The following is a 24,289-nucleotide window of genomic DNA, read 5'->3' on the forward strand; positions in this document are numbered from 1 at the left end:
GTAAGCAATTAATTTGTACTAAATTTATCTACAACAAGAGTTTGTGAGATTAAAGATGCCTTATGCTTGAAAACAATTTTGTTTGAAAGTCTTGGTCCAATCTTTAACTCTCACAGTGATCTGTTCAGGTAACAAAACAGCTCCTCACTGAAGTCCTTTGTGCAACTGCATGCAAGTCAGGATTGCAAAACTGACTTCATCCTTGTAGAAGCATTGCAAATAAGGAAAACTATTTCAACACTTGTAATTATTTCTGTATTAGTCACTCAGTAATTAAAACGTGAAAAATTAAGATGTTGTCCATAGCTTCTCTAGTAAAGAATTACAGGCTGGAAGTAAAATAAATAGCATCACAGCTGAAGTTGTTATCAGCTGTTCTTGTGACTGCATTCTCTGGTACCTACAAACTAATTACAGCTCAGAGCCTTACAGGAAGCTCATGCTGGCAGCTTGTCAGCTGTGATAACTTCTACCTGTGGTCACTAGATTTTAGTTGTGAGGTGCTGAACACCATCCACGGATTTCCAAGCACTCCCAGCTCAGAGAGAGTGGCTGAAGGAGTTCACTTTCTTGCATGATGGGACTTCTAATGATAACAGTGTTGTGGTTATTTTGTGAGCTGAGGAAGTGAAATGGACTTCTGTTGACAACTACCACTACATTTCTTCATCTCTCTGTCCTATTTATTTTTTTTTATTTCTGTGTCAGCTTGCAGCTGTAAATGTCTCTCAGGGAAAAATCTGGAATGTATTTTTATTAATGGCCCAGTTTTCCAACTGCCTTTTTTTAACTCATTACAACTGCATCTATGACAGCTTTTCATATACAGTACTGTTAATAGGCTTCATGAAAGTAAGGAGAGAAATTTTAGAAACATTTGTACATATTAATGCTTAAACTTAAGAGTTTTATCTTCTTTCCATTTTGTGTATTAGAGGTATAATGATGATAAAAATAAAATCCACGATAGTGAAAAATACATCTGTCAGGGAAGGGCTATAAAATATGGGGCATGTAGATGCCTAATACCAGTTGCAGCTGTTTTGTTTGTTGTCATTGATGTCTAAGTAAAACAGTCATGAGGGTGATATCCATATAACACAGATTAAAAGATTGAATGGCTAAATGCAAAGACCAAAATATCTCTGCTTATCTTACATTAAGCTTCTGTGTTCATCTATTAAATCAAAGACCAAACTTCTTTAAAGAATCTTATTTGATTTCTAAATGTGTGTTAATCACCATGCCTCCCCTTTAGAGTCCACAGGGAGATATATGTTACCTTCCTCTGGTAATTTATATCATCCTAAAGCAGTCACCTGGTATGTGAGATGAACTGCCCTTTGGAGGTCCCACTTTTTATCCCTGACAGTAAGGAAGCCCAGGATTTTAGCATAGAGCTGCTTGACTCCTAGCTATGGGCAGCTGGATCAAACTCATTGCTCAAAAGGGAGAGATTTGACTTCTTTCTTTTTACCCATTTTTTCTTTTCACACCTCCACTGGTTTTTGTGTGGAAGTAGTTGGTCTGCTGGTTATTTAGGTAGCTTGGCCCTTGTTATTCGCTGTTGCCTTTGTTTATGTCACAGAAAATGAAGTGTTCAAATCATTTTACTTTTGCTGGATGGAAAGGTCTTTGTTGTGAAACTGGAATGGTTCCACAGGAATTCCTCATGAGTGAGGAATGTGACAAAATGAAAATAGTGTCAACTTTGCTGTCCCTCCTGATCTCTGGTATTGCTCTTTTGATCGTCCAGTGTGATATGAAAGAGGGCACAGCACGGACTAATCACAAGCCATGCAGTGCTCTTTAATCATTTTGCACAGGACTTATTTAATAAAATTTTGTGGCACTCAAACAGTTATGGGTATTTGTGCAAAGTAGACACTCATTATCCTTAGTGTGATTAGGCCAGTCCCAAGGAGTTCAATTAGGATTACTGCCAAAATGGGTTTGGAATATGATTTTGGAATTTTTGATTTTTTTTTTATTGATTTTATCAGTTTTGGGAGAAGATTGCTTTAAATTCAACTTTTTTCTTTAAACAATTTTGTTTCACAAACTCACTCAGTCTGAGTGTTCAAACAATGGCATTCAAATTAGTTTTTAGACTTTACCAGTACCTGTAGAGGCATACTTGTAGTCTGCCCATACAAATATCATACAGGCTGTATATCAACAACATCTACTCTGTGTCTATTTTCTCTTGCTCTTCATCAGAGCCAGAGCTTCTTATTCATGGGAGAGATGTTCTTTTGTTTTGTTTTGTTCTGTTTATATTGCAACACCACCAACCCAGTTCTCTTTTTTTTTTTTTCCACTATTTCCTTTCGTTAGCTAGAAATGTATCACCTGTGATTTCCAGGTGAAAGCTTCACTCCTTTTGTTGGAGAACTCAAGTATTAGAAAGAATTTTTTGAGAGAGTGGGGGTGGTGCAGTGGAGGAGGGAGTCTTAAATCAGCACTGCTTAAGAGTTGAGCATAAGGTCCTAGGGATGGTCCTCCATGAGGATGGCTGCTGGGAGACTGATCTCTGTTCCCATGACCACACACTTTCTGTAACCTGAACCACCACCATAAAAGTGTTGCACGGCTGCTGGAAGGCTTCAGAATTTAAAAAAAAAAATAAAAATAGCAATCAGCTGCCTCTTTTCTGCATTATCCAGATTATGAGGTAACAGTGATAGCTGCATTGGGTGGGTGGGGATGCCCAGGAGTCCCTTGCCATTGTTACACACCAAGTGACAGACCTGTTTTATGGAAGTTGGTCAACTTTCTCTTAATGCTTCCCTAATTTAAAGAGTTATTTATTCTACCAGACTGCCCCGGGTCTCAACAAAACTTGACCAACACATCCTCCCACTGGAGTTAAAAATTTAAGCACTGAAGTTGATTTTTTGCTATTCCTGGGACAGAGGATTTGTCTGTTCCTCCCATTCCTTAGATGCAATATTTATTTCTTTATAGCCTGAGACTCTGAAATGTCACTGTAGGTACTAATTGCACTGCAAGAAACTGCCCCCTTGTTCCCAGTGAATAGCACAGTGACTCAGTTACATTTTTTTGGTTGTGATGGTATACAGATGGCTGTAACCTATTTACCTACTGTAGGTGCAGAACTGTTCTGTGCACGCACTGGGGATATATAGATGTACCTTCAGTAGGGATAATCTTTTTGTATTTGGCAGTATTTATCTACCTGCTACCAAGAAGCTCCCTGTTGTAAATCCAAAAAGCTTGTTGGTTGAGCTTCCTTTTTATAGTCATTCATTCATCTTTCTCATGGCAGCGTTACTAAATACCCACAAGATCTAAGATCTTTCCTGTTTTTTCCTTTCTTCCTTCTTCACTTCTTTAGCATCTGTCCCTATTGTTGCCTGAAATTAAATTGCAATTTCATTTTGGATACAGGTTAAGGTCACTGTGGCTATTCAATTTACTTTTCTACCATATTCCTTTGGCTTAGCCTATAACCCCTGCCACTGTTGAGGATTTTTTTCCCACAGGATCCAGCCCAGATTTGAGGAGCTTCACTTACATTTGTCTCAAGAGTAAATGTGTATGTGAAAACATTCATTGGAAGAAGGTTTTTCACTAGCAACAGCACTTTTTATTAATATTTGATGTCTTTGTGGCTATTTATTACCCACCTCCTCTTTCCTTTTGCCACATTTCCATGTTAACACTTTGTTTCCTGAGGTTGAGAGGAACTGTGGCTGTAAGGTGCCACTAGTAAAAGACAAGGGTGAGTAAGGCATGAATGCCTCATTCATGCACCCCTGCAGGAGGTGGTCAAACTAAGAAAAATCAGGTTCAAATGTTTAGATGTGTGCACTGTAGAAAAAGATGTGTGCACCTCCATATATACAGCCAATTCTTCACGACCCCCAGTCACCAGTTAGCAAACTTTAAATCTGACCACCTTTCATGTAAATTCACTGTGTGTTTTAGTCTAACACAGGATAGGCTTTCATACTTTCTTACCATTTACTATATTACAGTAATGATTATTCTATTACTAATATATTTGGTTCTGCTTTGATTTTTACTATAGTTTGCGAGAAGAAAAAAAACTTCTTGAAAATGAATATGAAAAAATTTCAAAAGAAAAGGTAAGTACAGATCATGAGAAAAGCAATGTTTCGTGTTCTGTCAACTAACATAAAAAAATCCACTGAAAATATTTTCACAGTGTGCATGTCTGGAGTTTATTTAAACTAGAATACATAGAAAAATAGACTTTAAAAAAATAGATTTTTATAGGCTTCTTATCAATTTTGATAACTAGGTCAAGCAAAAAATAACTGATTCAGAAAATATCTGGATTTTTTTGTTTACTCAAGAAAATGTTTCTGTGCTCCTGTATTCAGCAAATGGATACTGCAAAAGATAGCTGCAGTCTTTTGGGTCAAAGATGAAAAATACATTTGTAATCATAAATCCCGAGGAATTTATGTGGCTTTGTTGGAAATAAAATTCTGTTAGTACTGATAGAACAAACACACATCTGGTAAAATATGCATTTCATATCTTGTCACTAAAGATGTTATCATCATTCAATGTTAGTGAGTCTACGTTATCAGAAGCCTGCAAAATGTGAAAGGGAAAACACAATTAATCTAGTCTTTTATTTCATTTTTAAAGAAAGACAGTAAAATTAAACACTTGAAAGAAAATTGTGATGAACTCGGCAAAGAAGTAATCCAGAGGAAAGCAGAAATTGATTCAATAAAAGAAGCTGTTTCATCCAAGGAAAAGCTGATATTAACAGATGAGGAAGAAATGGAAAAGCTTCAGGAGATGCAGACTTATTTAAAAGTAACACAAAATTAATTGTGCCTATGTACCTGTGAGTCCGTGTGCATGTGTGTGTGTGTACATGTTTTGCCTAGAGGAGCAGTGAGTCTTCTGGATTTTGTCATTTCAAATTCATTATGTCATTTTATTAAATATTAGGCCATTTCCCAACAGGTGTGAAACCTGCTGCTGTGCCATATCCTTATTACTCCTTTAGGAAATACTAACAGTCATGGTTTTCATTAAAAAGTGCTTTTTGTAAAGACATCTTAGTTATGTTGTGTTATTGTAGGTTGCTCTGATTACAGTTAATACAGATTTGCACTGAGTATTAAAATCATACCTGAGTCTACCTCTTTGCATTATATAAATAGCATAATAAGATTAATATTAATAATATTCAAGCAAAATTTTTATCTTGAAGACATGCTAAAATTGGAAACATCAATGTTTAGTTTTAAAAGTGGCAGCTACAATTCTCTGGGAAAAGCTCAAGGAATTAAAAAATATTTCCTACTGATTTTCACAGCAGTTCTACATGAATATTACTGCTATGAAAACTCATCAGCTTTTGAGGCTATTAATCAAACCTTTCTGTTTTGTTACTAGGCTGAGCTAGTTAGAATCCTTGGTGTTCCAAAGCAACTTGCAAAAGAAACTGAGAAGTTGAATCAGAAAAAAATGTATGTTTTTAGTATATCATTATGTATATATGTATATGTATGACTTCTTCTCATCCCTTGGTTATAGAAATGATTGAGGATGGTTGTTGATTAAAATTATGATCAACATTCAAACGAACGTTTCCACAGCTGACAGTGTGGCCTGAGCTGGAAACCCATTCTGCCTTGGTCCTTCTGTACCCACTGTGGAGTCACAGCTGCTTTGCTGTAAGGTCCAGACATGAGTTGCAGTCTCTAATGCTTCATCAGAGGAAATGCAAGCCAGCAGGCCAGCCTTTTCTTTCTTTCTTGTGAAGCTGGGGTTCCTCTCCTCTGAAACATGGCATGTGCTGTTTTCTCTAAGTGTAAAATCAAATTAGCACTGTGCAGTTTCAGCCAGGTCATTCACAGATCCCAGAGGTCCAATTGCCATCTGGATGAATGATAGGTTTTGTACTCCATTTGTAAACAGGGCTACATTGAAGTCTGTGTCTCCTGCTTCCAGTCCCTATTTGTAACATATAAACTGCTTGAGGTTTAAGACTTATATAATAATTTTCTTCTATATTTTCCTCACTACTCTGCTTAATGCAACTCTGCCATCATAAATCTTAAGAAATTTGCTCTATAGTGTCACAGAGAAGCAATTTCTAACACCTACATTGTGCAAATTGCTATTAATGAGATATTTAAATGACTATATTTGTGTCGCATAACAGAATAAACTAACCAGGGTTCCCAGAGTGTCATACCCATGTACCTAGTAATGTTGACAGAAATCAGTTCACTAGAACTCTTTTGAATACTGTCATGGTGCTAAGATGTCAGTTATCCCCATGTCTATTTGCAATTTTATTGTTGGACTGTATTGGAATTTGAAGGTTTTTCAATGTCTGCTTTAACAAGCATTTAACATATATTTGTGAAATTATTTTGTATGTCCACAAAAACTGGCAACTTATATTTTGTCTTTTAAATATGCATGTGGAAATTTAACACTTACTGCTTTGTTAAAATATATCCACAGTGATGCAGAGAAGAAGAATGAAGCCCTTAATGACCAAATAGAAAAATTGAATAGAACCCTGAAAGCCACTGAAAAAAGGACTGGAGAGATTTTGCAAGAAAAAGAAGATGTAATGAAGGAATTGAATGAGAGACAAACTTTGATACAAAAGAATGAACGAGAATGCGCTGCTTTGACAAAATTACTAGAAATTAGTGCAGAGAAGGAATTAGCTGTCCTATCAGACAGGTCAGAGTAAGAGACATGTGCCACATGGAAAGAGTGAATGATTCTCTGTTCTCAAAAGTCTATTCTTTTTTCTGCTGTTGCTTCTATTTTCAAGTTTTATGCTGTAACCAGTGCATATTATAAATGATCAGGCTTGATTTTCAGCTTCAGAAATGTTGATATAAAAATTTGGAATCTGGATTCTAAGATTTGGCTTGAAGAAGAACATCAAAAAGCATAAGTGTTTGATAAAATCCTGTGAGATTTTGCTCTTCAAAGTGAAATATTTTAGAGGGTTTATCTCTTTAGTGCACATATTCTCTTTCCTGTGTAACCCACTGAAAGTAAATTGAAGAAAAATAAAATATGTCAGTATTTTCATTTTCAAATGAGGATCATAGATACATGCCCTCATGTAGTCCTGAATTTCAGTGGGGATTGGTTAATCATCTCTTTAGTAGTCCCTTCATTTATGATTTTATACTTACTTGGTAAAGTAAAATAAACTGTTAGGCTGAAGGCAAGCTTCCAATGATTCCTCCTTTGCAGAGGGAGATGGATAATTGTATATCTGGATATATGCTCAGCAACAGTGCTTTTGTCTTTCAAGCTTTGTATTAAGGGCCCATGGCATCTTATTTGGAAATATTCCCTCATACTAAAAGATGTGTTTACTTCTTCCTATATGTACTAGATTCCCTGATATTTTTTTAGCAGATGTAGAACAGACTGTAAGACCTGACATAATTAAGGTACTGCCACATTTTTAGGTAATTTTTTTTAGTAGTTTACAAGTTTGTCTTGCTGATCCATAGTGATGAGGTACCCAAAACCCATTAAAATAGTTGTGTTTGTTTGAATATATGCCTTGATTAAGTTACCTGTTTCTAAAATTCTGTGTCTATCTATATAGACAAATTCTGGAAAATAATTTAAATAAATGCATCTTCGAGAACAAAAAGCAGCAAGATATTCTCAGTCACCATCAAACACAGAAAGACAAAGAACTGAAAAGTCTTAAAAAGATAGAGTTACAACTGAAAGGGATTTGGGATTCATTGGAAGGAGATAAGGCAAAGCATAAAAGACTCAAATCAGAGGTCTGTATGAATGCATTGATCATAAAGACTGTAAGTTTTCTTGTAAGAAATACTTCTGTGCAATCTCTTGACAGCTCTCCAAGGGGAAAGGGGAGAAGACTGTTATTTCACTTCCTCATTTCCTCTTTGTTTTAGTATTTCACCCATTCCTCTTTCAATAATGCTTTACTCTTTTCTGTTTTACGTAGTCTTTTTGACTATGATAATTTTAAAGGGAAGTGCCATTCTGCTTGTGTATTCAAAGCATTTTCTTTCTTTTCTGCTTCCAGTTATTTCTTAAAAATTTATTTTGTCTATAAATTTTTTATATTTTTCTTCTCTCATTACTGGTTCTTCCATTCTCTCTTTCTTATGTATATTTTCTCCTATACTTGCTCCTTGCTCAGTCTAGATTCTAAGTCATATAAAATTAATCTAGTTTAGTCAGGTGAATATTTTTTCACATCACTTGATGTTTCCTACCTTGACACTGTCCTTCAAATTTTTCTTGGTCTTTTTAAGCAATTCAGGGCAGAAAAAGAGTCTTACATAATTGTAAAGTTTTAAAAAATATCTATACGTATCAAAACTCATATATACTTAGCTTTGCTATTTAAACAACTCCAATTATTTCTTGATAATATTTAATATTATTTAAAAATATTTTTGGCTGCCTTGAAATTCCTCCTGAATTCACGTGTGTATTACCAAGTAATATAAGCTCACCTGAGAGGGGGGAGGAAAGCTCTATAACCACACAACAAAGTTTTGGATTGAATTTCCTGAAATAATGATTAAAGGGCTGACTCATATACCGGGCTTTGATCTTAAAGCTTGAAGAGTTTCTGTTCAGTATCAGCTAAGAGAATCTGGGAGATGGTATTTTTGCATGTGTTCCATTGAGGAAATGTTCCTTTATGGAGAACCACAATTGTTTAAAAACATGTAATGCTAAAATCAAATGCCATAACTCACCAGCAGCTGTGGTTAGAGCTCACAGTCTGGAGTGAGATCCAAACCCAGCCCAGCCCAATTCCTTCACCCTCTGGAAGGGAAAGACTTCGTATGTGTTTTAGAAATAGCATCATCATGAGGAGAAGGGGAAAAGGAGTGCCATGAGAGACAGAAGTGGAATTCCAATCAGTATTTTACTCCAGCAGCTGTAGGATACTACTCTAATGCAAATAGGCCACAGCAATGGAGTTGTTTTAGCCCATCCCCCCATGCTCAATGTTTTTTCAAATTCCTTTCCCGGCTCTGTTAGAAGAGAAAATGTGAAATCTCTGCTCCTCTGCACGGTGGCCAGTTGAAATACAGTACTGCAGTAAGGAAAAGTCAAGTGGCCAGCTTGATTCTGCTTGGCTTTTGCTATATGGGGACAATTTTCATTTGTAAGACTTGGAAGTCAAAAAATTTAAAACAATTAAACAAAAATTTAAAAACGGTATTTTATGTAGATAGAATTTCTTTAACTACTTAAAACTACCTAAAACTTTTCTAAAACTACTTAAACAACATTTATTCATTGTGATTCAAGGTGAAAAAAATCCCAATAATTAATTGTTTGTATAAATATGTGATTGCAGAAGCAGCAGTACATCAGTGTGGTTCCCCAAATTTTTTCTTTTGAATCATATGCTAAGTGCAGAACGACTGGTTTGTAGAATAAGGAAATTACAGGAACACTTCCTTCAAATGTGTTTTTCCTGTTAGTAAGTTGTGAAAGGTCAGCTATTGCTAAACACCAGCATTGTGTGTGAAAGAGAACTGCTGCTCCTCTCCATGCAGACCTTCTCTTTGGTCAGGCCAATGCAGAGACAGCCAAAAGTGCTTAAGTTTAGTCCTGCCTTACATGAACAAAAGTCCTTAATGGATTAAAGATGTTTATGTGAGCTTTTTACCTTTACATAGCAGAAGTGGTAACTAATGTATGTTCCACAGAAAAACTCTTTTTGATCCCACCAAAAGACTGAAAGTCACTTTCTTAGGAGAGACTTTACTGACATTTTAGTAAACCTAAATCAAATCAAATCTCAGAGCTGGCAGCTGCAACTAAATTAACTCCACACGTTGACCTTTACTGTGTCTCTTGTTTCCCTTTCCCATAAAGCAAGTGAACAGCATTTAATTTTACAATACTATCACTGAAGTGAATTGACGAGTGCAAAATATCTACCTATATCTACCTAGTATTGATTTATAGTGTTTTGAACTCTAACGTCTGGTTGAGATCTAAGCAAGATATCACAGGGTTGTGTGTATTATCTTTGAATGTCTTCCAGGTGTGTTGTTAAATGTATTTTTTTCCCATCCATATGAATTACAGATTTGCAATTAGAATCATTTGGGTTGGAAGGGACCTTTAAAAGTCATTTGGTCCAAACTCCTGCAGTAGGCAGGGATTCTTTCACCTAGATCAGGTTAGTCAGACCTCAGTCCAACCTGGCCTTGAATGTTTCCAGAGACAGGGAATCAATCAGCTCTCTGGGAAACCTGTGCCAATGTTTCACTACCCTTGTTGAACAAAAGTCTTCCTTATATCTAATCCTCCCTCTTCTATTTTAAAATTAATATCCTTTGTCCTGTCACAACAGGTCCTGCTAAACTGTTTATCCCCATCAATTACACAGAGGCAATATATGCCTTCATAGTTAGCCTGATGCATTTATTTCTTGCCTTCTTATAACCATAAAGAATTTTTAAGTGAAGTTAATCACAGTAAGGCCACTACAGCTTTTTGTCTTACAAGTTATATCATGTAAGTAGCTATAGTGAGATTGATCAGATATATTCTAATCAAAGGTAGGTTTTTTTATGTATTCCTTCACATACTTAATGTTAAAATATGATTGAATAAATGAATTTTCCTGTAATGTACATGAAAAAATAATACAGAAATGTTTGTTATTAGCTTTGATTTTCTAGAGTCGAATGAAAATCCTACTGTAGTGACAAAAGGAAAAAAATGTGATATCCATTCCAAGTAGATGTGAATTCTTTTTTTTTTTCCTTTAGTAAGTTCAGAATTTCACTCTGAAAATCCTCTGTGAATTTAGGTGACGTTTTTATATACTCTCTCTGTGTTAATTGTTTTTCTAATGACAGTTTAGTTGCTGAAAACCATAAACCTAAATTTGTGAAGTTTAATGTTCATAGTTCTTGAAAGAAAAATTCGAGAAATTTCAGTAAGTTGCTGAGGAACTCCGTGAAGCATTCTTGTACTAATGATTATAAGAGGGTAGAAATTTAATTTCTTAATTTGTGTAGCTACTTCTAATACAGTATCTACAGTTTACATTTTCCTCCTTTTTTGTTTACATCACTATGTTCTTGGTATATTTTTGTAGGCAGAAATTAACTCAAAAAAAAATGCGGTATTATTAGAAAGACGACAAGAACTGCAGGAGGAGATTGAAATGATCAAGAGAGGTTTAGCTGAACAGGTGCTGAGTTCTGCTTTCTCATACTTTTTCATTTTGACAATTGGTTTCCTATCATGAGAATAAGGGGACTGAAGAAAAAATTGAGAGTTTCTAGCTGCAGCTTTCTGGTGAGAAAACACAATAGTGTTTGTTCAATTTTAAAGATCACTTGTCTTTCATTTTTAAAAACAATTTTTTGTGTTACTGGCCACATACTAGAAGGTACAAAGCAAACTACTTTCTAGTTTAAGTCTTTCTGAATGTTGTTGCAGCTAGAAATGTATTGTTCCAGATTTCCTTTGGATATTAAACCATGCCTTGTTGCGATAATAAAAATTGAGCATTTGTACATTAAGATTTTTCATCTTCACAGCTCTGTCATTGGTGGTTGTCTGTCTGTACTCAGCACAGCCATACAGAGTGTGGAAATGCAGACGCCTGCATTATAAGAGCATTAGCACTTGCCACCACATAAATTACTTTATGAGAAGCAATCTATTTCAGATATAATTCTTAAGGTCAAACCTCCTTGTCTTCTTACCCTTTTATCCATTTTCTCTTTTTTATCCATTTTTGTGTTTTGTTCAAATTCATTAACATGATCAGGTGGGAATCCACTTGTTTTTGGATGCATATGCATTCCATACCTACATGTCATTCTCTGGGATATGTAACTCGTGTGCCATGGACAGGCATGCAGTCAATGGAGCCTAGGAAGCTTCCATTCACCTCCTTCTCAAGACCTGACACTGAACTTACTTAAAGATTGTACAGCTATAAAGATCCATTCTGCCCAGTGGACAAGAGCTGAAGGATGTTAGTCTGAGGAACAGAAATGTTGCTAAGTGATAATATATTCTGAAATGATATTATAGGGATTGTGCATAGTGTTTTAAAGCAATAATTTATTGCAGTTTTAAATCTATGTAGTCTGTATATTTGTTTAAGTTGCAGATAAACCCAAAGTATTTCCAACTTTGGGTTTGCCAACACAGATACGTTGTTGCATTAGGATTTAAATTTAATCTTCTCTAGGAAATGATATCAGACATGGATGCCCGCATGTTAGAAGAATGCATTGCTGCAGAACACTTGCTTTTCAAAGAGCAGGAAAAATGCAGAAATGAGTTATCCACACTTACACAGCTGGCTTGTCTCAGAGCTGATGAGAAGCAACTGAAATACAGGAATGTTCAGAAAGCCAAGGTAAAAAAAAATATATATTTAAAAGACCGTTCAAAAGTATCAGTTGGTATAGGGAGAAATTAAATGACTAGTGAGGAGAGCCCTGCGGACTCATTTCCCACCCTAGTTTTGAAGTTCCGTCAGAACACTGGAAACTCACAAGACCATGGTGTTTTATTGGCAATTTGTGGTGCAGTGCAGTATGTTAAAGTACGAGTCCTTAATTGAAACAAGATATTTAAAAAAAACATTTAGAGAGGGTCCAAAGGAGGGCAGCAAGGATGGTGAAGGGCCTTGAGGAGAAGCCGTGTGAGGAGTGGCTGAGGGCACTGGGTCTGTTCAGCCTGGAGGAGACCGAGGGGAGACCTCAGTGCAGTCACAGCTTCCCCATGGGGGGAAGAGGAGGGGCAGGCACTGATCTCTGCTCTGTGGTGACAGTGACAGCACCTGAGGGCATGGCCTGGAGCTGTGTCAGGGGAGGTTTAGGTTCAGTATTAGGAAAAGGTTTTTCCCCCAGAGGGTGGTTGGGCACTGAACAGACTGCACAGGGCAGTGGTCACAGCACCAACCTGGCAGAGCTCTAGAAGCATTTGACAGTGCTCTTGTGCAGCTGGTGTGACTCTTGGGAATGGTGCTGTGCAGGGCTGGGAGTTGGTCTTGGTCCTGGTGGGCTCCTTCCAACTCAACACATTCTCGGATTCTGAGATTGTGATTTTCTTTCAAGCCCATGGGATAAAATAAACAATCTGAAAGAGAAGCAGAATAGCAGAAAACCTCACCTGAGATTCTCAGAAGTAAAACTCTGTGGTTTATTTTACAAATATATGAACATTAGAAACTGAACTACGACTCATTCCATATTGAGGCAGAAATTTCTATTTTCCTGTTACATTTCAAGGCATAAATAATTATATTGATTTAGAGAAAGAGGGGGAGAAAACTTTTCCTATGACTAGTCATTGTATTTTCTGCCTACATTTTTCTGACATGATGTGTGCTGTGATGTCATACAGAATCTACTAAATACCAAATTGTTATATGGGAACAAGGTATTGATTTTTTCAAAATATGTCTGTAATCAGATAAATTAGATAAGCAATTCTTCTGCCATCTTGGAAAACTCTGTCTATAAAAATAAACAAATGTCAGGCTTTGTACCTTCAGTAAAATCAGTCCATGAGCAAATAAATAAAATTATACAAATTCAGGAGCACACAGACAAGCCCAAAGTTGCAACCCATTGTCCACCAGCTTTCCCTAATACCAATCTCCTCCTCCTGATACCAGTGGGAGAGGAGAAAAGGTCTGTTGATTTAAGATTGATGGCCCAGGCTACTGGGGACTGAACACAACTGGAGTCAAAAGATCCAGAAATTAACAGGATGCAATTCTGCTCAAATATCAGTGAATGCTTAAAAGTGAGAATTGAATAAAAAAGAAATTTTATTTGTAAAGTACAGTTTCAATGCTTCATATCCCAAATAATTATATAATGATGGACTTGACAGGCTGATCAATAGAAGGAGTGAAACTCCATATAGAGGGAACCAAGTATTTAAGATGCAGCATAAAATTATCTACATTACCAATAGTAATTGTAAGCTTAATATAAATGGAAAACCTGTACTTTTTATGTCGTTGGAATAAAAACATTTCATTATAATAAGAAAAAGTTCTTATAATAATGTCTCCTCACTGTCTTTTTCTCATCTAAGTGTTGTTCTGAGTAATTTCATTGAAGACATTTCTCTAATATATCTAAAGTGCTTACTAAATTTTATTTAAATTTCAGATTCAACTCCAAAGTGTTCTTAAGGAACTAAAAAGAAAGGATCGTGAACTAATCATCTGTAAAAAGATTAAAAAAGAAATGCAAAAAAAGTAAGAAAATAGTAACAATATTTTATCCAAAAAATGTCTTCTAAAGCAACTTTTGTTCAAGTAATGTATGCAGAAAATGCTAATAATTATTTCTTTCACACATCTCATTTCTTCAGACTCCAAGGATTTGCTAAGATATTTGATTTTATGCAAACTCAAAAGGAGAAATGTATGCAACTGATGTGTATTGCTCAGTGTAAAGCAAGGGAAGCTGAGAACCGGGTAAAATTACTAGAAAATAATATAGAAAACTTAAGGAATGCCATTATAACCAGGGACAGGTGAGTTTAAAGTACACTGTCATTCACAATGATAGAAATTTAAGATTGGAAAAAAATCTTAGGAGGGAATTTATTCCATCTTTAATTATGTCCGTATCATCCTTGATAGTTATCCTGATTTTTAAAATCTGAGTAAAACAAAGGCATTCAGAAACACTCCTCCATAATCTGTTCCAGTTTCTTCTCCCACTAACACTCTACAGCTAGCTTGGGCATCACTGCTTGGGCATCACTGTTTGCCAGAAAGTAGTTTTGAAGTTTGGATACTCTCTTACTTTCCCATCCTTTATATCACAGTTCTTGGAACATTCAGATTTTGCATTATTGTGCTATTTCATTCAATATGGGCAACACCATTGCACTTATATTTGCTGTCCTTAGAGAAAAAAAGGTCTGACACATATGATTCCCTAATGAAGTGGTGCATGGGACTATTAAATGAGTCACTAGCTAGGAATGTAGCTAATTATGAAATTAGAACAAATTGGGGATTTTGGTTCAAACTTACACTGACCTATATTAGATAACAATTATTTCAGATAAAATGTGGCTTCAATTTTCAGACAATCTTAGACAAAATGAAAGGTTACATTCACAGCAAGTATAATGAGGCAGAATAGCTGGTACTTGTGATTCTCTTTTTTCTGGACTATTATTTAGTGGGGATATCTTTTTGCCATCCTAGCGGGGATGTATTTTTGTCATTCTAGTGATGAAATTCTGCAATATAGACAGAATTTCAATGTCTTGGAAATCTGCACTTGGGCAAGTAGGGAGACAGTGAATAGCCAGCTGTGCAAGCAAAACAAGAAAACCAAAATTGAGTAGTCATAAAGAACTTGATTTTCTGAAAACTTCATTATTTGGTGCCGAAAAATTGCTCATTCAGACAAAGAATACACGAAGCATTTTTTGTGAACCCCCTAGGAATTTGGGTTCAAAGTCATGCTAGAGAGAGCTAATAAAGGAGTGGAACTTCAGTGATTGAAGTGATTTTGTCAAGATGTACAAGATGACATTTTGCAGTAACATTTTTGAGGCCTTCCCAGTTGATGAAAGAAGGGGGAGAAATGGCTAAGACATAAATTTTGTAGAGAAATGTTGTTATTGATGTCCCTACTCGGTACAGATCCAAGAGGTTATTTTGGACTCTGCAAAACTAGATTTAAAACTAGTCAGAGGTATTGAATTTTCAATAACTCTCTTGCCTATGAAAGATATTTTCAATTCCAGTAATAATAGACTTTAGTATCACTAGCAATGCCTTCACTGCAACCTGTGCAATTTGGAAGACAGAGTATCAGTCCAAGTAAGGCAAGAAATTTTCAGAAAAATATTTGAAACACATTGCATTTCTGCAATACTGTTATACTGTCAGTCTGAAACTTGACTTCAAGAAGTTTAACTAAATTCAGTAATACCCTGTGGTACTCAAAGTGTTATATATGTGGGGGTATTAAAAAAAAAGAAAGCAGCTCCCTGCCCGTATACAGCAAATAAACAATTTAAAGATGGAGCCCATCAGGGAAGGATAATTCATCTGCAGCTCTGTATTTTAACAGGAGACTTTGCTTTTCCTTTCACTATCTCTTTTGTATGTTGACATGAATATCTTCCCAGTGTTGATAAAGTTGTGTCTCCATCCAGAAATGGTAACACAGACCAAATGAAGTAACTCTAAATTCTGTGTTGTGAGATAGCAAATAGTCCATTTGGTGATAAGAATCTGCCTTTTAAATGAGGGACCATCATCCAGTCATCAACAAGGATGCTGGAAATAATGAAATCTGTTCTTTATTTGTATGTGATCTTGTCACTAACCTCCCACTATGGTCTGGGTATTTTTATCTGTCAAATAGGCAATCTAATTTTCTTTCTTGCGTTAATGTTGTGATACATTGTTGCATAAAAATAGATTTGGAGAACTTTGAGTTGCAAAATAACTTAAGTATTTTAATTTAAATAATAATTTATTTATTATAATTTAGATATTTTTATTTTAAATAGAATTTAATTTTTTTAATTTAACTAGAATGGCAGGATTTCTACACATTAAGACTTTTCTTTAGAGTTTATGTCTATGCTCTTTATTTTTTATGGCTACTTCAGCTACCTAGTAGAGAATAAAAGAGCTGTAGTGCAGTGCTCCCTATATAGCATTTTTCTTGAGCCAGAATCCAGTTCTTTTCAAGCTGGAAAGACCTTGCGAAAAAGAAACCTGATCTCAGAGAGTCTTTCTTCTTCTTGTAAAGCTTCTGTGAAGCAGAGACATAGAGGAGCCCTTGTGTGCTTGAGAAATAAATTTAAGCCCTGCTTTTAATTGCTGAAATTGATTTCAAATTGAAAGGACTAAAAATATTTCCACGTTTCTGTTATGTTAAAGAAAATGGCAAGAAGACTATCTGAAGATTAAAAAGAATGAGAGAACAAAAGCGTTGATCAAAAAGGATTACAACAAAGTTGTACAAGAGATGCTAGAGCATAAAGAAAAGGAAAAGTATTTGAATGTTGACAGACTTACTACTGCAGCCACACACATGGAAGAGGAAATTTTGCAGCTACACAAAAATTATGAAAGGGCTATTCAGCAAAAAAATGAGAGGTACATTTTTAAATTTGTAAAATCTAAGGTAGCATTTAATTTTGACATTCATGAAGCAACAATATTTTTCATCTTATGAGCACTCCTCACTAGGATTGCTAAAGGTCTGTGGCACTGCAGTGTTGTGCTGACCAGTCCCCCTCACTGCACTGCCAGTGCTGTTTTGCATTGTGTGGATGTTTCTCCACTGGTGATCATGCTCATGCTTCAGAACTATTACTGAAAAAATATGGTAGCTTGACTACTGAATGCCTTGAGAACTTGCAGCCCCCTGCTCTGTTTGTGTATTGTGCACAGATAAGGAATCTGCAAAAATGCAGATTATCTAGATCTCTCTGATCTTAATCCAGTTTTAAATGCTGTGGAAGGCCAGAAGACCTTAAAAATGTTGTGAGAGACAGCAGTAACCTTTCCAAGAGTTTGTTTTCTGATTTTCAAACTGCAATTATTTTGTTACTGATTTAAAATGCTGTCATTAGATGAAAATAATATTTGTGGAAGCCTCATAAATTTTCACGGGTTATTACTATATTTTAAGATCATGTTTTATGTTCTTGAGTGGAATATACTGAATATGACTCATTTTTTAAAAAATTATCTTTAAATTTTGGCTTTATTTCAGTGGTCTTTTGCTCAGAGAACGAGAAGAAGAACTAGACTTTTTGTATGAAAGAATAAACAGGCAAGAGGTGTTGTGTAGAAATGGAGATATTAAGATGCAAGTTATGGATGAAAAGATCAGTTTTCTGAAGCTGAAGGTAGCTGAGAAAAAAAGAGAACTTAAATTGTGTTTTAAAGAGCTCACAGTGAAGAATACCCTGGATGCACAACTGGGGAGACTTCAGATACAGGTTGGTGTTAAAGGAAGCCTTTTTTTACTATCATTCTGTATTTTAAAATTTAAGGTGATTTCATAGAAAAAAAAAAAGTATCTGGATGTACAAGCTTTATTAAAACAGTGAGTTTAGTAATACACCTGTCTAGCAAAACACTGATACATGTCTTTAACTTCACATATGTGAGTTTCTATGCTGATGTGTAACGGGCTCATGCTCTTTGTTTCGCACATGCCAAATGTTTCCTGGGTATGGAATTCCAGCTAACCCACCCCACAGCCTGAAATGTCAGTATGACTAAGCTGGAGAATGGGAGTCATGGGGGAAAAATGGAACTGTAGATAAAATTTGTTAAAACTGTATTGATGGAGTAGGTGGAGGGGTGGGAGATACACTTAGGCCATCAAATTTCTAAAATAATAACTCAATTCACACTTGACCCGGAGCCTACTCTGGAAACTCTGCTGCCTACAATGATATAATCCACATATATTTTCTTTTGTGGAAAAACAGTGTAAGTTTTAGTTCTGGTTACAAAATAGCATTAAACAGCTAACAAACTCCAGTCCTTGGGACATTCTTTCCTTGCTTTCTGAAATGACTCATTTACTTTTGACCTTATCTCTAGATGGTAATTTTTCCCATACATACTCTGTTAGTGCCTGCACAAAATCATAAATTGGGGTGTACCATTGCCTTTCAGATTCACATCAATGTGAGCTGGAGCTCACTGTTTAATAGTGCTTGCACTATTCTCTCTTCTGGCCTTTTGAAGAAATTGTATGGTCTGCTACAAGAATAAGACAAAGTACTTGTTTTAATACCTCATGCAAATCACGCCCCAAAGAACTTTACAGGGCCATCACAGATTTAATCTGTGAACTGAAACAGTACTAAAAAAGAAACAAAACCCCACCAAAAAAAAAATCCCCAAAAAATGAAAAAGATCCCAAAGTTTTCAGTTAAGATTTAAAATGAGACTGAGAGTTACTGAGTCACATACAGTAGTGGCAAAATGTAGATCATTTTTTGAACTGACAGATTCAATCATAAAACTTTCTGTTCTGAATTTCTGCAACTTTGTCCTTTATGATGATAGTTCATGTGAAACCTAAAATCACTGTTAAAGGGAGGGTATTGTTGGAGGTGCTTTAAATATTTTTGCAATGTTCACATAAAATTAAAAAGTAGGTAAATACAGAGCAGTGTGATATTATGTATGCAGTGGTTTTAATAAATGTTTCCAAGTCAGGGGTTTTCCAGTGAACAATAGCAAATAATCAGTTATCATCCTTAAAATTTAACTAGATACTGTGATTACTGAATATTATATGGCTCAAACTGGCTGTTAACTCATTCATCTCCTTACACTCCACCATTCTGGCATTAATACTCTTACTCCCACTGCCAATAGGAATTAAGTCCAAAGAGGAGCAGCTTCAAATTGTTTGGTTTTACTTCCATGATTTAAATAGAAAATTTGAGCCCAAATCTTTATGCTTTTCATCAGAAGCCGCCTATTTCCACAAAATATTGGTGAATAGTTAACCTAAAAAAATACTATCATCTGAAGCAAGACCAGACCTCTTCTAAGCGAGTGCAAGTAGCATAGACTAGGTAGGCTTGTTAACATCAAGGTAAAGATTTAAAAATAGAAATACCTACAGGCACTTCTTTACACAAAAAGTACCTGGTGAGACTGTAAGGTGGTTTTCTCTGGGCATAAAACGATGTAATTTTTAATGGGGTTTGCACATCAAGGGACTGTGCCTGCTGTCTGAAGTGACCCATAAAAGCTAATCTACCTTCATGCATCAATGAGAAATACTTAGCATTAATCATTAATTAGTCCAACATGCAGACCTGCTGAGCTGTCTTGGTGCTGTAGATGGGACTTTCATGCCTTACAGCTCAGGCAATGTACAAGGAATGTCAGCTTATTTGAGGTATTTGGCAACAACATTTTTCCAGGTTTTAATACATGAAAATCTCCAGACTATATCATCACATCATAGGATAACAGGACTAGTAGAGAGATAGTTTATCTAGGCAATCTGCTCCCACACCAGCACTGGATTGCCTGTCATTCCTGAGAGAGCTAAGCTGTGCTTAGCTTCAAGCCACCACTGAGAAACAGGTTTCCCCAAGCATGCTATCCCAGTCTTTCCTTAACAGTGGAAAAATTTGCTTGATCTTTAGCCTGGATCTTTCTTGCTGTGGTGTAAGAATATTGGTTTGTATTCTGTCCTCCAGGGACATGACAAAGGGACCATTCTTTTCCTTTCTGCAACATTTCATGTTACTGGAAGGACATTAATCATGTTCTTCTCTCATCCTTTTGCTAGGCTACACAATCTTGTTTCTTTCAATCAGCTCTTAGAGATTTTTCTTAGATCACTCTTTTTCTGCATTTCTTTTATTTTTGGCAATATAGTGTTGTTTTTTTTTTTTTTTTTTTTTGTCTTGAGATGCAGTGCCTGGTACCTGTGGCTGAGAGTGTAAGGATTTATTCAGGCATCTTGCAGGTTACCTTCCTTCTTATGCATCCAGATATGGTGGCACCTTTCTTGGCACATGACATAGTGATTCATCTTCATGATGAACATGAACATGTAACAACCAGGCCCTATTTTAAAGAAAGGGCATCCAACCACTTGATTTGATTTTGTGTTTGTACAAGCAATTTTTCCTGCCTACATGTAACAACTTATATGTTTTATTTAGTATTATTTTTTGGTTCAGGCCTTTTTTCAGGCAAAAATAATTTTGAATTTGAATCTTTTCCAAAAAATACTTGCAGTCTCTCTGAGCTTAACCTCATTCTAGTGATGAGGTATCTACTGTATATTTTAATCAAGAAGCCATTTATTTTGCTTGATTATGAGAATATCATATGAAATAATGAAGCTATATAAAAATCAAAATGTATGATACCTACTATTTGTCATCCATACACCTGTGAAATTACCATAGTAGACACTGATCTAGTTTGGCATGACTCAAGACGCTTGTGGTGGCTTTTATGCCTGTCTTTTTTTCTCTTTTTGATGCCGACAAAGAGAACTTAATTATGTGTTCCAGATTTATTCTTCAGAAAGTGGTTATCTATGGTTCCACAGCTCCATCTGCGCCCTCTCCCCAACTTTTTTTTTTAAATAGGTCTTGTTTTTGCCCTTTTTTAGTGCTGTATGTACCTCTGAGATACTACCTTCTGAGATTTCAAAAGAAAGCACCCGATGTCCACTTTTTCAGGCCAATTGCTTTATCTAGACATGTTCCTTCCTTCAACAATTCCTCCTGTCTAATTACAGTCCAACAGAGTAAAAACCTCTCTATGACAGGCTCTTTTCCTATCCCCCGTATCAAATCCACTCTAACAAAAAAGGATTTTTAAAAATTTTAAGACTTAGAATCTCTTATAACTCCAATAATCTTTTCCAAGGGAAACACTACAAATAAATAAAAAAATAAAGATGTCTGTAGTCATGTTACTTAAGCAGACACAGAATAGCATAGTTATTTCTAAAAGCACTTTTATTCTTTTGGATTGGCTTGCATCTGATCACTTCCTATTCATATTGCATTTAAAAGTAAGGCTAGTATTTACATCTAACATGAAACTTTTTATTGGCTTTTGGATGGTGGTTTTTCTGCAGTAGTCCTTCTCTAAATTAACTTTTCAGTCCAGCAAAACTTTCCTTGGTGACCTGCCTCTAATCTCATTAAGATACCACTGCCTCCAACAAGGCATTTTACTCTGAGTTACTGGTTGAGAAATTTGGCCCCAGCTAGAAAAGATCGTTGGAAGCATAGCTGCATCCTGCTGTTTATGCTGGCCCTGCTTTTACATTCTTCCATTCCGTGTATTTTTGGGCTTGAGTTTTAGCTATTTGTTAGCAAAACATAATTTTCAGTACCTAGCTATGTTGAGAATCATGATTTGCCAAAGACATTGTTCATTATGCTCATCTAAGGTTTTTACTTTAGCTGCTTTTAGACCAAGTGTGCAGGAGTGAGTTGTGTGGTGCTTTTTTACCAGGAAAAGAAGTATTGAAGTGTTCTGGTAAAGTTCCACTGCCACCTGAAAACATCTGTCAGTTTTCTCTTTTCTAGTTAAATATGACTTGTTAACTTCCAGTGACAAACCTCATCCTGGCAATATCTAAACATTTACTTTTTATTTTGGTGATTGTTCATAACTTTGAGAGCCTGAGACTGCTTATTTCCTTAATCAGTCATCACCTGCAGTGGATGGTTAGCATTTACACTTGGGTAGTGTTATGTCAGTGCTAACAGCTCACTGACAGACAGCCAGGTGCACATCAGAGCACACAGCCCCACCACTGTCAGTCTTACAAGTCCAAACATGAAACAATAGCCCCAGTCACTCCTTCAGTGAGTATTTACACTGGGCCTGGATGTCCCTCTAGCATATTCTGGGAAGCATTATGCCATGGGAAGGTCTCACATGGGAAAGGTCAGGGAACACCTGCCTCTGTGAGTCCCGAGGGTACCTCATTGCTCAGTGTCACCGCTGAGTCACTTCAGGGCACGTGCCTGCGAATGTTAGTATAGAAAACTTGGATGTCTGTAGGGATGGGACCTTCAGTACTGACAGGCAGGGAAGCAGGGCTTTCTATTGTAATCCTGAGGATAAAAAAAACAAAAAGTAGCCTGAGGACCAAGAAACAGGTAGAACTCAGTATCTGTCAAACAGCGGGGTTTCCTCTGCCCTGCAACTGTCACACTATAGAGCTCTTTTAAAAGAAAATTTTAAATGGCTCTTAATTTTATGTTACCCACCCTCCTTCCCAGTAAAAGGAAACCTTGTATGTTGAAGTCTCCAGACCAAGGTCTGGGGATAAGTTTGGTGGGAATTAATAACTGTTGAGGCTCTTTGTTTGCTAGTATTCCCAGTGCAGGGACAAGATTAAACAGCTGGAGGAAAAGCATGGTGATGCCACAAATGAGAGCAGAAAGCAAGAAATGGGAGGGAAGGACCCATCTCCACCTGAGCTGCTAAAAAGGATTGAACAGGTAATGCCATTTCTCATATCAAAAGCTATGCTTGACCTCTTTTAGAAAATGAAAATAGTGCATTTTATTTTAAAAAAATAAACTTTTTTGTTAGAGGAATGAAAAAAATGATGATTGTCTATTGTGAACTTCAGCCTAGCATCTACCTTCCAGATCCGCTGGACGTGGGATATTTTGACTTCTTCCAGAGAGGGTGGGATGGGGGAGCTCTGTAAGGTACCCCTGGCTATGCAGCATCCTCTGCTGACTCCATTGGCATCACTGGCACTTAAGTGCAGAGCCACCTCACTAGGGGAAGGCACAGAAAAGGCAGCAGAGGGAGATAAATGCAGAATAACAAACTGCTAACAAACAGGGCTGCCATTCGTTGCTAAGTGGCCATGAGCTGTTTCACCACTATCCACGGGCTGTGAGCAGGAGGCAGACCTGCCAGCTTCTTCACAAAGTCTGCCTGTTGACACAGAAGCAAACACTGCCCCTTGTCAGGGCTGGGCTCTACTGCTTTGCTTCCCTGCTGGACAAGGAGAAGCCACTGAAGAGGCCTTGGTGGAAGCAGCAGCCAGGCCAGCCCGGCAGCTGACACCTGATTGCAGCAGCACTGCTGGTGACTGTCCCAAGAGACTTCAGAGGGAAGCACTAGGTCCAATGGAAATCCAGTTTCAGAGCCCCCTGTATGGGGGAAGAAGGTAAAGGAACAGGATTTTCTCATAGTTTTATCTGTCCCATTCATAGAAACACAAAACTCTTCCCACTGTGTTCAGTGTTTGGATGGGATCCACAAAGGGCTCTGAAGATGTGAGGGCACCTCAGAGTCTTTCTTTTGGAATCCACTTTGTAAAGACAGACCCTGAACACAGCTGCTTGAATCACCTGAGCATTTTGCTTTATTATCCCATATTCCTTGACAGGAGGAGCTCTGCTGAGCAAGCCACAATAAAACCTGCTATCACCAACCCACACATTAAGAAGAAGGTTTTCTTGGAATCATGATAAGTTCAAATGTCTATATCTTCTTAGGATTTAAAGCCATTGTAGTTATAATTTGTTTATGGAGCCCACACTTTTTTAGCATGAGGAGGAGAAAATTATTTAAAGCAAGAGCTGAAACCTTCCATTATGGTGTTACTCAAGGAATCAGAAGATTTAAAAAAAATATGAATAGAAAAAAGCCCCACTGCTTTCAGGAAAAGCACAGCAAGGCAGTAACAATGGTGTAACCCCTGCCCCCAAAAGGGCCTGGTCTGATATGGAAGAATTGTATGACTGACAGTAA

General features: G+C 36.6%; 1 protein-coding gene across 1 annotated transcript in view; it reads left to right on the forward strand.

Annotated features, from left to right (window-relative positions):
• The window catches only part of CCDC146 (coiled-coil domain containing 146), a 59,831-nt gene that overhangs the window by 32,536 nt on the left and 3,006 nt on the right, over positions 1-24,289 (forward strand). The window contains exons 4-15 of the mRNA XM_062490824.1: positions 4,055-4,112; positions 4,645-4,818; positions 5,407-5,480; positions 6,487-6,714; positions 7,607-7,793; positions 11,120-11,215; positions 12,230-12,400; positions 14,172-14,260; positions 14,377-14,541; positions 16,925-17,143; positions 17,766-17,994; positions 22,888-23,016. Of these exons, the coding sequence (XP_062346808.1) occupies positions 4,055-4,112; positions 4,645-4,818; positions 5,407-5,480; positions 6,487-6,714; positions 7,607-7,793; positions 11,120-11,215; positions 12,230-12,400; positions 14,172-14,260; positions 14,377-14,541; positions 16,925-17,143; positions 17,766-17,994; positions 22,888-23,016 (1,819 nt within the window). The remainder of the gene's footprint in view (positions 1-4,054; positions 4,113-4,644; positions 4,819-5,406; positions 5,481-6,486; positions 6,715-7,606; positions 7,794-11,119; positions 11,216-12,229; positions 12,401-14,171; positions 14,261-14,376; positions 14,542-16,924; positions 17,144-17,765; positions 17,995-22,887; positions 23,017-24,289) is intronic.

This window comes from Cinclus cinclus, chromosome 4 (genome assembly GCF_963662255.1).
Source record: "Cinclus cinclus chromosome 4, bCinCin1.1, whole genome shotgun sequence".
In the NCBI taxonomy this organism is placed as follows: Eukaryota; Metazoa; Chordata; class Aves; order Passeriformes; family Cinclidae; genus Cinclus; species Cinclus cinclus.